General features: G+C 22.9%; 1 protein-coding gene across 6 annotated transcripts in view; it reads left to right on the top strand.

Annotated features, from left to right (window-relative positions):
* The first annotated feature begins 208 nt into the window (after positions 1-208).
* The window catches only part of LOC129606312 (uncharacterized), a 90,360-nt gene continuing 75,181 nt past the window's right edge, over positions 209-15,387 (top strand). For 2 of the 6 annotated variants that reach the window (XM_055516572.1, XM_055516566.1), the window contains exons 1-2: positions 209-704; positions 14,211-14,762. In XM_055516572.1, the coding sequence (XP_055372547.1) occupies positions 14,503-14,762 (260 nt within the window). In that variant the 5' untranslated portion in view covers positions 209-704; positions 14,211-14,502. Of the gene's footprint in view, positions 735-14,210; positions 14,763-15,387 lie in introns of all 6 variants that reach the window. The other 4 variants (XM_055516571.1, XM_055516568.1, XM_055516570.1 and 1 more) reach the window with 4 other exon arrangements.

Below are 15,387 nucleotides of genomic sequence, written 5' to 3'. Positions count from 1 at the left end.
TAAACAAATATAAATACTACAAATAATATTTTCATTTTTATTTTTTGTTTTTTTCTTTTATTTTTGTTTTATTATGATTATTATTGTTTGTGTTTTTATGTTGCTGTTGGCTGGCTGATATGATTTCTGATACGAACAAGAGTTGTAGCTAGTAGCATATAGGGAAAAACAAAAATTTTTCTTTTTCAGTTGTACTCAGACGGTCGGTGGTGTATCGCGTAATATGAAAATTATTTATTTTGCGAGAAACGAAGAATTTTCACAAAAAAATTTTTCTACTTTAGAATAAAAAAGAAAAATAATAAGAGAAAAAAAAACATTACTGTTTTTTTTCAGTTTTTCACTTTATTTTTCATTCGTGTTTGTTGTAAATTGTTATTTTATTGTTGTTCTTATTCTTATATACTCTACATTTCTTTTACTATACTATTTTTATTTTATTTGTGAATGTTTAGAAGTTCGCATGTTGTACGGATTAATAATAAAGTTCTTCCGTAAATAAATAAAATATAAATAAATAAAGAAAGAAGGAAAAAATTAAAAATAATAATAATATAAAGGAACCAACCAAAAAGAAAAAAAAAACAACAGAAAAAAGGAAAATAAAATTAAAGAAAATTATTAAGAATTCTTGTGGATTAAAGTAGAAAATTTTGCTTTTCATATAAGTACAAAAAAATAAGAAAACTTTGTGCGGATATAACGTAAATATAATAATATTAATATGTATGTATGTATGTACCTATAAGGTTATTTTTTTGAGTATATTATATGTTATGCGTGAATTACGTGCGTATGTATGTATGTGTTACCTAAATTGATAAGAAAATTATGTAGAAATACATGTATGTGTGTATACAAGAATATTTAATTTTTATTTATTTATGTTACTTTGTTTTTGGCATGTTTTGATAATTTTTGAAGAGTTTGATAAGAGCGGTATTTCGTTTTTTTTTTGTCGATCGAAAATATATTTTTATATATAATTCATATTTGGGTTTATTATTATTATTATTATTATTAAAGGAAATGATGGAAAGGACGAAAAGAATAACATTTTGATTAACGTCTTTTTTATAAGCATGTATGAATATTTGTTACTATATACAATTTTTATGTAAATATAAATATGTATATAACATAACAAAATTATACAATAATTAATTAACTTTTTCAAAAATATTTTGAAAATGTTATTGCAGTAGTGATTTTTTACAATTTTGTTTAATTACTTTTTACTTTAAGTTAATTACATAAAATAAAAATAAAGTAAAATAAAGAGAAGAAAAAATCTTATTTATTTTTCTCTTAAACTTTATTAAAGAAAAATTTAAAGATTTTCGTAAAGAGAAAGGAAGCATTAAATAAAATTTACAGAATAATTAAAGGATTATAAAAAAAATAACAAAATGTTGCTCTTTAAATATGAATGGCTGTGTAATTAAAACGGAAATTCATAATTGTTATTTTTGACAATTTGTAATGATAAAAATTTAGTTTTTATAGTTTTATATTTATTTTTGTTAAATACTTAAAATTTTATTTAAAAATTTTGGTTTGAAAAATTTAATATCAAAATTTTTAACATTTTTTATTTTTTATATGAAAAGTGATGATTGTTAGGACTAAATAATTTTAATTTACAAGTAATATGGCAAATATTTTAGGAAATTCTTTAATTTCATTTTGAAAGCTATTTGAATAAAATTTCAATTATTTAATTGTGCTAAAATAATTTGTTCTATAAAATTGTAATATTGCGGTAAATTGAACTAAAATTTAATAATTAAAACTGTAAAAATTATTAAATTGCTTTGGTAGTCCATACTAAGATAATAGTTCAAAATAATAATGTAACTGTTTAATTTTAAAGAAAAAGTGAATTTTTGTCCAGAAAAATTCATGTTTCTTACAATAATTGGCATTACTGTTAGTTTTAGGGAACTTTTAATTGACTTTAATATATAAGTTTTGGATTATTTTAATTCAATTGTTCATTATAATTTCAAATGTAGTTTTGATATCAATTGGTTAGTGGAACCTGAAATTAGTTACATATAATATCAGTTACTGTAGTTCATTAAACCATCTTACGTACACATTTAGCTCCTCTGATATGCAAATATATTTGAATTGTTCAATTAATTATGTTAACTGTTCTTAGGAAATTTTCTCATGCACCATATATTGTATAAAAAACTGCGTTTCAAAAAAAATTAATTTAATTTAGTACAATACAATTATTTTTAACAATACTTCATATTTTTTTTCGGAAAGCGTAACCTTAAAAGTAAAAATTTGTTACTTGCAAATCTAACTTATATTACTTCCATGTTAGTAAAAATTTATGAAAAAAAGAAAATTTTGCATATGATTGGGCGCTTTTAAATTTTTTCGATTTTCCTTTTATTGCAATTAATAATTTTTGTTAATTACTAAGGAAAATTAAATTTCTTTTTATTTCGTTAGAATATTATGATAGTTTAAAACAATTATGTAAAGAAAATAATATTATATTATACAAATTGTCAAAATTCTTGAAATTTATTTATTATAAATTTTTTCATAGCATTTAGATTCCTTTAGGACTTTATCAGGTTCAAATACAAATTACAATACGCATATTAAATTCTTGCAAAGTATAATACAATAAAATTTTATAATATCAAATTCAATTATGGATAAAATTGGGAAACATGAGAAAAATTCAATTTTAGTGAACAAATTAGAAATTTTGTTGTGACTCATTTTTCAAAACTTAAACGCTGTATATTTTATAAACTTCTTCTAAGGCTCAAGAAATTGTTGCATTCAATAGAAATAAATGTTTTATGATTAATATTGCACCAAAATCGCAAAAGGAATTTTTTCAAAGGTATATTTTTGAGTAAGATTTATATACCCGTTAATCTTGTGATTAACGGGTATATAAATTGAATCGTTAATCTTTTGATTATAATATATATTTTCTCCTTAATCAATAGTTTATATTTTCCCGATCAGTTGATTCTTAATGATTCTCAATATGTTATTTTCAATATTAAGCCACTCACCATTTAACCACCTTTTAATATTCTGTATGCATATGACGAATCAATATGTTATTCAATTAAAATATTCGGTAGATTGCCAAATTCTTCATTTTCCAAAATTTAAATGTATAACTGCGGATCTACATTTGCGGAAAATTTGTGAATTTGACTTCTATGTAGTGTAATTAATGTATGTTTTATGACCTCCATGACTGGAATTAGTTTATGTTTCGCCTCAAATTCAGAAGCAGATTAAAATTGGAAGACTTTTGTTTTTAATTTTTCGAAAAATATATGCTTCTTTTTTAAATTTTATGTGAAGTTTCTTATACATATATCAAACAAATAATTTTAATATGATTACATATTTATTTAATGTAGAATTTGTTAATTAATAATTCAGAAATCTTATTAAATTTATTTTTAGGTTGATTGCTTCATAAAAAGTAGACATGTTATACAATTTCCTTTTTATAATTTTAAAATAATAAAAATTTTAATAACAAAATATCATTAAATTTGATACACAGAGAAAAATTCATTATTATATTATTATTATTTATTATTAATTCCTATTAAAAATTAGATTAAATTTTAAAAATGAATATCATATACTCACATGAAATAAATTTATATATTACATATATATGTAAGTGAATAAAAGAAAAGCAAAAATATCAAAAATCATATTTTTAGTTCACATTTTGTTTATTGTGCCAACAAATTGTTACCATCACTTAATTAACTAATTTCACATTCGCTTTAACACTATTATTTTCAAATTTACATCAAAATTTTGTAAAATAGCGTGAGCGTTAAAACTACCAACTAACACGCTAAATTCTCATATAGTGATGTTATAGTCTTATATAAATATATAAATACACATATAATAATTATATGTATTACATGTATATGTGTATACACATATAATTTATGTATATGTGTGTGAATGATTTCAATTTTGTTTTAAAGATAAATTGTTGTCATAAAATGACAATATTATATTACGAAATTTTAATTTATAATCACTCTAAATTATTTTGTAATTAAAACAAAATTTGGATAACTTATTATAAATATTTTTGAATTTAAATTGAATTTTATCATGCACTCTAACATTGCATATGTATATCATTTTTATTAAGATCTTTTAATTAATTAATAGTTTATTAAATCATTTAAATATATGGAAAAGAAGAAAAAAATCAACCAATAGTACCTATACATATATATTCATACTTTCACATGAAATTACTGTATTTAATGCTATATAAATTCCGATAATTTTTAATATTATTTAATAAATTAATCAACAGGTTCTTAAATATTTTATGTCCGGAGGGTTTTCTTCAAATATGTATTTATACTTGTATTGCAATATGTTTATATATTGCAATACAATTATGAATAGGTATTAGAAATTTGCCAATCTGTTTGTTATATTGTGATGATAAATTGAAATATTTGTATAATATTGTAATTATTATGTAAATAGCTGGAAGGGAGAGCAATTGTATTGAGAGAATTTTAGTTTTTGTTACCGTTATATTTGTCCCTCACAATAGTATTTTAAAATCCTCAATCAATTAAAATGCTTAAATATTAAAATTCGAATTCTGAATAATGGCTAATCATTTATCATTTTTTATGTTAAAAATAGCATAGTGTAAAGTGCAATACTAAAATAAGTTGTATAATATTTTTTAAAACCTATTTTATAATATTGTTATGATCTTATAGTTACTGCAATTGTATTCAAAATATACTTTTAATTTTATCTCATAATTAGTAAGTACACCTCTCTGCTATTCATCCTCGTTTTCTTTTAAATTATTCAATATATTTATTTTATATATGTTATTTAAATTGAAATATTTTCATTTTATAAGTTATAATACAAAATAATATAATATACAACCGTCACATTTAATATGCAAGTAATTTTGACAAAAAAAAAACATAGAGAAAAATAAGAAAAAATAAAATTACGCGTGACAAATTATCATGAAAGTCAATTAACTAGTTATAGTTTTAATGTAATTTACAGGATGTAATAACGCTAGATATATATAAATAATTAAATATGTAGATATAGATGTAGTCAATATATACTTCTTTAAAAGCTTCACAAATTTTTTTTTAACTATAAACAAGCATTGCATATGACCATGGTAAGTAAAATTGCATATGACCACATGGCAAAAATATTTATAGCAAAATATATTTGCATAATATGAGTACAGTTTAAGTTAAAACAAAAGAAAAAACCAAATAGCTATAAAAATAGTTCATCTTTGCTCTTCTAATATCATAACAGTTATTTAAATTTAAAATATAACTTTATTATAAAAGAGGCATATAAATAAATACATAATTACTTTGTTGATCATAACAATTTGTGATATGTAAATATGATTACCATACGCATATGTAGATAGATTCTTTGATTTCCTATACAGGGTTATTTGAAAGGCATCAAATGATTTATATCTTCTTGATTATGGAAAGATAATTTTGGTGCACAACGAAAGCTACAAAAATGAGAAATATCGCCATGATACTTTTGTAAAAAAAAACGTGAGAATTACAAAACAATGTGTAATCCTATTAATGCAACTTTCGATTGCATCTCTAGAAATTTATTGAGAATTAGAAATAGAAATTTATTGAGCAAAACTTATGGTATTTGTCAAAAAATGCATAGGTATAAAAATTATTTGATTTAACCCTTTACAGGTGACCCGATTTTAAAATCTATGTTCTTACCTATGATCCTAAAACAACCTTTGTATGAAACAAACTGTTTAATATTATTCTTAGAAAATGTGAAGAAAATTGTATACTTACTGTAATCGAATGTCATAAAATTTACTTAAAAAGAAACGAGGAAAGATAAAGCAAAAAAAAAATCTTTCCTGCGTTTAAAATCTGCTTTTGTTAAAATTCCTTTCAAAATCATATTTCTATCAAAATATCCTAGCAAAGCTGAGATCAAAAATCTATCACATAATCCTCTAGTGCTCTGAACGCTAGAAGGGAATTTTAATAAGATTTTTCAATTTTGTTTTTATATATTAATTCCATTTTGTGCATATTTTGTGTTTTTAAATTTTTCATACAAAATTTCTAATCCGTGACCCTCTAAAATATTTCAAATGAATGTTAAAAATGGTAATGAAAAATTCGTATTTCATAAAAAGTTGCATATCATGCATTTTGCACAGGAAGAAAGGAAGTAAAAGTTTTTTTTACAATGTGAATAATAATTTTATAATTATAGTCATTCCGTTTGTACAAAATATGTAATACTTAGATGAATATATATATATATATATATATACATATTTACATATGTTATATATAATTTAAGGTGGATGCATTTAGAATCATTTAAAAATTCACTGCAATGCGTCAAATAAAATTTTTTTTTTTAGATTTTATTTTATTTTTCTAATAATTCTTATACTAAATAATTTTCTATTACATTATATACTTAGTAAATAGATAAGAACATACACATTTTATATGTACGAGTACCTATGTACTATAGAAATATACGTGTAATTGAGAATGCATAATGCCTATAATTATTTTAAAAATATGTGTGGGTATGGATATAGGAAGTATATGCATGTACATATTCTTAAAATATAATTATTGTTTAAAATAGGCTCAGGATAATTTACAATTTCTTGTTGAATAATTTTTCTCTTTTTGAAATTCAATTATCAAATTTGTTACAATTGTTGTTTTTCTTGTTTTTTTTTTTTAATTTTAAAACAAATGGTGATGGCTTCGTGCCAGGATGAAATAAAAGAAGAAAGAACAAGAAGAAGAAAATAGATTTTATTTTCTTTTGTTATTCTGTTTAATTCTCACTTAATTTAAGAATTATGTCACGGCTCATTTACTAAAAATTATTAATTATTTTTCAAACCATACAAAACTTTTCATTACTTGTTTTTTTTTCTCTTTTATTTTGTATTACTTTGTATGTACTTTGATGTAAGGTTTTACAAGGTTTTTTTTTAAAAAAAAATTAAATATTGTAAGATTTTAGTTTTAAAGAATGAAAAATCTTATAAATTTTCTTATATTTTTCTAGAATTATTTCATTGTTTTTTAATTATTCTAATAAAAAAAAAAATTAAAAGCGATTGTTGGTGTAATGTAATTTTTATTCATTAAAGTGGAAACGCCAAAATTATTAATTTAAATGTCTTTTTTTTCAAAAATTTACCACCGTACTTATGAAACTGATCTGTGAAAACTCAATGTACTAAAACGACAAATTTCGGTCACACATACTTATAAAACATAAATTTCCGGTAAGACAAAGGACAAGTCTTAATGCCATGCAATTGCTAATGAGAAGGATCGCTACAACATTCAAAAATCATTTAAAAAATATTTTTTTGCATGTAATGCTTTACTTCACATTGACATTTTTAAAGCAAAGTTCTAAAAATTTATCCATGAATTTTAACAAAATTTAAAAAGTTTTATAATATTTACAATTTACAGGTCTTTACAATCATTCTAATTTAATTACTGTCAATTTGTGGGATATTTCTATAATTTCTATCTAGAAAAAAATATATTTATGAAAATGTTAATAAAAGTTCTTAATGAAAACTTTTTCGAAATTTAGAAGTAGAAAAACCACTATACAAAAAAAAAAAATGATTTTGTTTTTCGAAACTTTTAATTATTCAGTTTGTTAACTACGAAAATGAAATTTTTCGAACTCGTAATTAATTACATTAGCTATACACAGAGCAAAAAAATTCAACAAAAATTTTGCATAATTTTACTTTAAAACATGAAAGCTCATATTTCTTTTCATAAGGTTACATGAAAAATTGAACTTTTATTTTCTAAAATGAGAATTGTTCTAAGATTAGAAATAAATTAATAGATAAATGATTGAAAATCGTATGCGTTCCATCAACGTTATAGTTTCAAAGAGTCTTAAAAATAAGTTACTGAAAAATTGCAGTCTTTGAGTTTAATCAGTTTAGAAAAGCAGTTTTCTGTAAACTCAAAAAGGTTGGGAATTACTTCTAGTTGGGAAAAAAAAGAACCGTCTCTTTATCCAAACTCTCTTCTTAAACAAATGTATACCATCATGCCCTGATTAAAATAGAAATAAAATTAAAAAGATTATAATATTAGTATAAATGTTTTTATTCTCACATTGCTCCTAAATTTATGCAAACTAACAAGGAAATCAGATAATAATCTTAATAGACTCTTTTCTGTATTTAGAAACCTAAAACTATATGAATATAAGCTTTATACTTAAACTTTTATAGAGAAATGTGCCATTTCACAATTACTGGGTTTGTTCACAACTGCAAAAAAACCAAAAAAATCTTTTTAAACATAATATATCTACATTTATGATATTTTAATAATAAGAAGTTTCAACAAATTTTGCTGCATTTTTTGTTTGAAAATGAATTTCCATGTCGTTATTGAAGAACACAACAAAATCTTATTTTCGGCACTAATTCACAATTGATTAATAGAAGATATTCAGCAATAACTAACACGTTGCCAATATGAACTCAAGATTTTTATTTCAAAAAACTCGTAACTAATCCATATAAAACTTAAATCATATCTGCTCAAAGCACCGAAAAATATAATAAAAATAAGTAAATTCTAATTTTGTGGAACATTTGCCATTTCGTAAGATCGTGGTTTATTCAGTAGAAAATTAGAATCACATTTTTTAAATATTTTTATAATATATTTTCATTTTGCTCAGTGTACAAGTGTATTAATCCATTTTATATGTGCCGATATATGTATATAGATTTTACTCGTTTTTTTTAATATTCAATAAAATTTGGCATTGTTTTGATGCCGTAACTTCTGCAGTATGATTTATAACTTGAATATTACTTAATTATATTCAATTAGTAGGATTTTTGATATTTTCTAATGAAAAAATTTATATACATACTGTATAACAAAGTGAAAAAAACAAGAGGAAAAAAAATGAAAGTTTGTTTCTTTTTTGCTCCAAAAGTTTGTCTACCCTAAAATTATTCAATAAACAGTAAAAATAAAATATATAAAAACAAAAAAACATGAAATTAGAACTTCGGAAATTTAGTTATTCGAGTCAATATTTATACATATGTATGAATAATATGTAAGTATAGACAGCAGCTAATCTTATGATATCATGTTGTATACATTATACATACTTACGATTTCTTACTCTATCTCAAAATAGCATAACCCGTCATTATTGCTACCATCGCTCAAAAACATGTTAGTGATGGATACTCGCATTACTCTCTTTTTTCTTACATAACAATTTTTTTATTCGCATTATTTCTCTTCTTTAATAATTACTATTGTAATATCATAATTTACTGTCGTAATAATAATTTAAGAATTTTAATTGAATATATTCCAAGGGAAAAAACAAACAGAACTTCCTCTTCTGAATTATCTAATGTATATGCAATATATCTGAGGTATAAAAATAATATGGAATTTATAGTTGGGGTTATATGGTCTAAATAATTTTTAAATAATTTTGTAAGTAACTTTCATGATTTGATCGTTAATTTCTATATAGTTTATTTGCTAATACTGTAATGATTTATATATATATGTACATCTTATGAAGAAATTTACAAATCTACTTACTTACTTGTACATTAAGTTTAAATTCTTCGAGTCTTCAAGTTTTTACCGACCACATTGTTTCTAATAAAGGAGGTTATGTGATGGCATTAAATTTTGCACATCCAATTTTCGGTAGTAACGCATTTCTCTTGCTCAATCATAATTCTATGATATTTTTATTCTACTTTGTTTTAAACCTATTGAAGAAATTTTAATTTTTTGTAGTGCCCTCTTGTTAACTGTTAAGTTTTTTACTATAAGATTCGTCAATCATTGATATGTTAATCACTGAAATCGTCTTAAATCATCAACTAAAACTAAACCCATAAAATAGCGCATAACAATGTGTGTATATACATACATATGTACAAATATATGGTTGAATGAAATTATTACGCTAATAAAGACAAGAGAGCAACAAAAAAGCTATTCATCGTCCCCTCTTTTAATAATCTTTATTGTCAGTTACTCACCATATTAATATTATGTATTGTAGTTTAGAAAATATAAAGAAAATAACAAAAACAAAAATGAAAAAAAAATATAATTTTTTTTTATCATAATTGGTTTTATTTGAGAAACTTATGTAAATTTTGAAATTCTAGGAAATTATTTTTTTTACCAATTGGTTGATGAAGACCTCCACCAAATAAAAATTCACGATCATATCGGTGAAATGAAATAAATCAAAGTAAAACAAACTTTTTGAAGAGTGGATAAGAAGAAGGATGAATTTTTTCTAATAAGGAATACGTTAAAGACAAAAAAAAAAGGATTAAGAAAATAAAAAGAAAAAAGGGAGAAAAAATGTAAGAATAAAAATATGAAAAAAAAAACGAAAAGAAAGTTTTATAAACTGATTGAAAATTATCAGGTTTTAAGAAGAGCGCGCTGGTGTGGTTTTCGTTAAATTTGCGAATTCTGGAATTTTGATAAGATAATTAATTTAGGAAGAATTTCAGCTCAAGGCAGTTAATAATTCTTTTTTTATTATTTATTTTTTCTTTTTCATATTTTTTGAACTTATTACAAAGAATTAGTTAAAACCAATTTACGATAAATTTTATTAATTTTTTAAAATATTTTTTTGATTATGTTTCTGGCTATTTGCTTTTATTTTTGTTTTTTGTTTGAATATAAATTAAATATTAATTGGAGTGACATGAACTTAGAAAATTGAAAAGGATTTCCAGGAAATTTTTTTAAAGAGTTTTCAAGTTTTTTTTCTCTTTTGCTTTTAGTTATTACTTTGGTACTTTGAGAGTATTTACAGCTGGGAAAATTCAGAATTTGTATGACCTCTTAGTTCATTTCAAATTTAGAAAGTTCGGTTCCATTAATTGAAAAAATTAATATAGTTTTAATAAATAATTTTTATTTTATGGGTTTTCTCATAGGTACATATAAAGTGAATTTTCATTTATTTTATCTAAACTGATTTACGATATTCTTTAATAGTTTCTATTGCCACATTAAATATAATAAATCAAGAATATTTTTTCAAGTATGTCAAGTTTATATTGAGGCGACACTAGTAAATTTGACACTAGTAAGAGGCAAACGTAAAATTATTACTGAAGTTACTTTTGCTATTTAAAATAATTTTGAAGTTACTATTGTATCTCGGGAAGTTCATTTTAATTTTCAATATATATACAGTGATGCGATTAAAATTAAACAACAATTTTATATAAATAACTAGGCGACAATTTTGTAATGTTATTTACATATACAATTAATTTTAAATTGCAAGGTAATCAAATCTGCATTCGCGCAACTGAAATATAAATTCCGTTCTGCATTCGCCACATTTATATAAGGCCTATTTGCCAAATGTATGAAGTGGTGATTATTTTGGAGACCACCGATTTGTATATAATATTTTAAGAGTCGAAACTTGTTTACATTCTTCCTGTTTTTACTCTATTACGTATTATTTCAAAAAAACTACTAGATCTAAGAGATGAAAATTGAACAATACATAATTGTTAACTGTAAATTATAGTTTTGTATATGCCACAGCTTCTAGAGTTGTACAAGAAGTGTTTAAAAAGTATTTAAATATGTGTTTAAGTTTTATTTGAATAATTTAGAAAATTTCTTTGAAAAAATTTCTACTTTCACAAAGTCTTGCAGTTTAAGGGTTTCTTGGAATCATGTAAAATAAAACTAAACATTTTCTTTTCCAATCGCATAATCTCAAACTAGAAGTTTTTGAAACCATGTTATTATTGTATTTCATATAAATATTGAAGCTTGTAAAAATAATAAAGCCGTATGCATTAAAGTTTAATTTATTGCTATTCAGCGTAATCATTTACAAACGTACGTGATTAACTCAGTAATTTAGTTTAAATAAACATAAAAAATTTAAAAATATAAATGTAATTCATAGGCTTAAATTTTTACTAAATACCACGCAAAATAAATTTGCTTACTTAAGAAAATTTATACTGATTTTGTTGGAACCTCAATCTTTAACATATTATTTTCAGTTGAATTATATTTAATTGTAGGTACGAGTACATGCGTACGTTAAATCACAAAAAGGAAAGTGCGAGCTTTCAAATTAATTTTTTTATCAAATTAAGATTTGAGCATGTTGATTTGCAATTTCATTTCAATAAAATAAAATTTGAGCTAAAAATGAAAATAAGAAATTCAATTCATTTTCTTACTTTATCAGCTTACATTTTGGTGGTTTTAAGCATATTAATGACATACAATTTTCGTTTAACCATCTTCATCTGTACAAAGTTCCTCATCTAGTTAGATAATCCTTACGGATTTTTAACATTGTCTTCAATAAAATTACAATATTGTTATTCTCATTCTGTTTTTCAATCAGTTTAGAAACAAAAATGAAATTGAGAAAGGAATAAAAATTCACCTTCGCTCTAATTATGTCAATTGATTGCATGTTATATTCTATTTTCAGCATAAACTCCTGTCACAAAGTGTCAAAGTGTCTAACAAAAATATTTTTGATATTTACATTCAGTTCTTCTCTCTCTTTTATTGTTTCTCCTATCATATAGAAACAAACTATTTGGACTTACATAAGTATTATACGTTATGTGTACATAGGTGTATCTTCACACTATTTATTATTCTCTTTCAAAGTCAAAAAAGTCAAAATTCTTAAAAAAGGATATTTGGTGCAGTTTTTTTCGCCTATTTTGCTATATTTAAGAAAATACCAAAAAAAAAAGAAATCAAGAAAAAAAAAATAAAAAACTTTAGAATAGAAAAAGAATTGTGTCACGTGTTTTGTTATAATGTGAAAGAAGCACAATATGTTCATATATATGCTGGACACATTTTTTATACATACGTTATAGATTTTACATACAATATATTATGTTTTTAACATATGTATGTGTATGCATGCAGATATTGCGTAGGTAATAAATTCAAGGACTTTTTCGAATCTATGCTTTATTCTATTGGTAACGGGTTTTCAGTCTGTAAAAATAGATTTCTTTTAAAGGAATATAATAGTTTTAGTAGTAGGACCGAAAATGTTCTAAATTGCATATATTCTTAAGGAAGTTTGAAGAGCTCAATACGAAGTGTTTCAAATTTACATTAAGTATATCCACATTTTCATAATTAATGCAATGTTTGGACATCAAACAATATTGTTTACAGGTTTCTTTTTATAAAAATTGAATATATGTAGAAATATAACGTTTACCTATAAAACAAATTGTATTCAAATCAAATTACATTAAATTTATAAAAGAAGAATATAGCTACTGACATGTTGACTAACAAGTTGCAAGTAAAAATTTGTATGTAAAGATGTTTTTTTTTATTATTATTATTAAAATTTCACATTCATGTAGAACGCATGTCGTATGATGTGTTGGTAATTATTTGAAATTTCATTAATTCACAATTTAAGACACGTGAAACTTTAACGTCAATCAAATTTTATTTGATGAATTGAAGTTGTGGGAGGATAAAACGGAAATTGGGTTCGTTAATAAAAAAAACTATGGGTGCTTTGGTTACACACTTTTATTTTCAAACAAATTTTATTCTAATCCACTCAAAAAACTTAAATTTCTTAATAGTAAGCTCTGTACATTTCGAAGGAATTTAATGTATTTCTTGTGTTCAGTTTTAAACGCCGACGGGATATACGTAATTCGTAGATCCTTCAAAGCAATAAAAGTTTCTTTTAAAAAATCTTTTATATTATACATGATAGGCTGACATGTGTGTGTGATATTAAATGACAATCTGCGCCCTTTGTTTTTTTTTGTTTTCTTTTTTATCATTAGTAATTTTATATGTATATATGTTTGGTACGTACATGTGGCATTTTAGTTTCTATTTGTACATATTTATATCATATATGTATGCCTCTATATGTATATATGTAATAATATCATTTATACCAACACCTACATACATATGTATATATTAATGTTGAGAAGTCAATTTTTATGGATAGATCCTTTTCCAAAAATTGATTTAAAAAAGACTGTCAAAATAAAACACTTTTAAACTTTTTGATAGATTAAAATAAAAAAGAAAGGAGAGGAGGCTTTTGTGCTGTCATTTGGAAAGTTTTGTTGATACAGAATACCAATACCAATAATAAAAAAGAAAAAAAATTAATGGACAAAGTTCATAGACATTTTCAGAATTTATAAATAAATATTATTGAAGAGAAAATTAATAATATTGATATAAAAAAAAAAGTAAAAACAAAATAAAAAAAAAAAGTTAAATTTCTTTACAAATTTATTTTACAAGAGTTTTTATAATTTTAAAATATTTGTTTGAAATAAAAAATAATAATTGCAATATGGTGAAATTACAAATTATCATTTACAATAGTTTTACAATTTTATTTTTAATTATTTTGAATTGTGCTTATTGTGAATCAAAATTTACATTAACTTCGTCATCCGGATCATCGTCCGCATTATTGACACGAAAATGTCCAGCAAGACGTTTAGTTCCTATAAATAGTTTTAAAAGTGATATTAATGATAACGATATGGGTCAAATATTAAATTTACGTGTACAAGTTGCTGTTACATTGAAGAGGGATCAACCGAAAAGGTAAGTTTTTAAATATATATTTTTATTTGATTTGTAAATACAGCAAAAATATATTTAATTAACATATCGAATATAAGTTTTATAAAAATATAAATTTAACAAGATATAAAAAATGATTTAATATTAAGGGGATGTGTCAGAAATCAGTTGATTAACCACCTTGTAAATAGAACTGCTTTTAAATGGAGTTTTCTGTTTTGCAACTCTAATATTCGAAACAAAAAGAAGTACATTTCAAATAAAACTATGTATATCAAAATATTTTCTGAATATATTTAACCTGTCTATGTCAAAACTGATTTTTATTTCTGTGCTGGCTTATAGTTTTCTTTGAGGAAATGGATATACAAAATATTTTGAAATTGAACAAAAATTATCACGAAGAATATTTTACGAATACTCTAAAGATCAAAAATTTAAAAAATGTTGAATTTTAGTCTAACAAACACAGTCTATCCTTTGAAAACCTGTCTACACCGTAAAAATATTTCGGTCCCTTGCGCAAAACTGATGTATTTAATTAGAGCTAGTGTATATAGTTCGCAAGAGCCTAGGCACTTAAAATATGATTTTTATCTAAGATATGAGTTTTTTAATAGTGACCCTTCTTCTATTTTTTAATTGT

Source organism: Condylostylus longicornis, unplaced genomic scaffold (genome assembly GCF_029603195.1).
Source record: "Condylostylus longicornis isolate FDR11 unplaced genomic scaffold, ASM2960319v2 ptg000018l, whole genome shotgun sequence".
In the NCBI taxonomy this organism is placed as follows: Eukaryota; Metazoa; Arthropoda; class Insecta; order Diptera; family Dolichopodidae; genus Condylostylus; species Condylostylus longicornis.
This window is presented reverse-complemented; position numbering and strand designations above follow the sequence as displayed.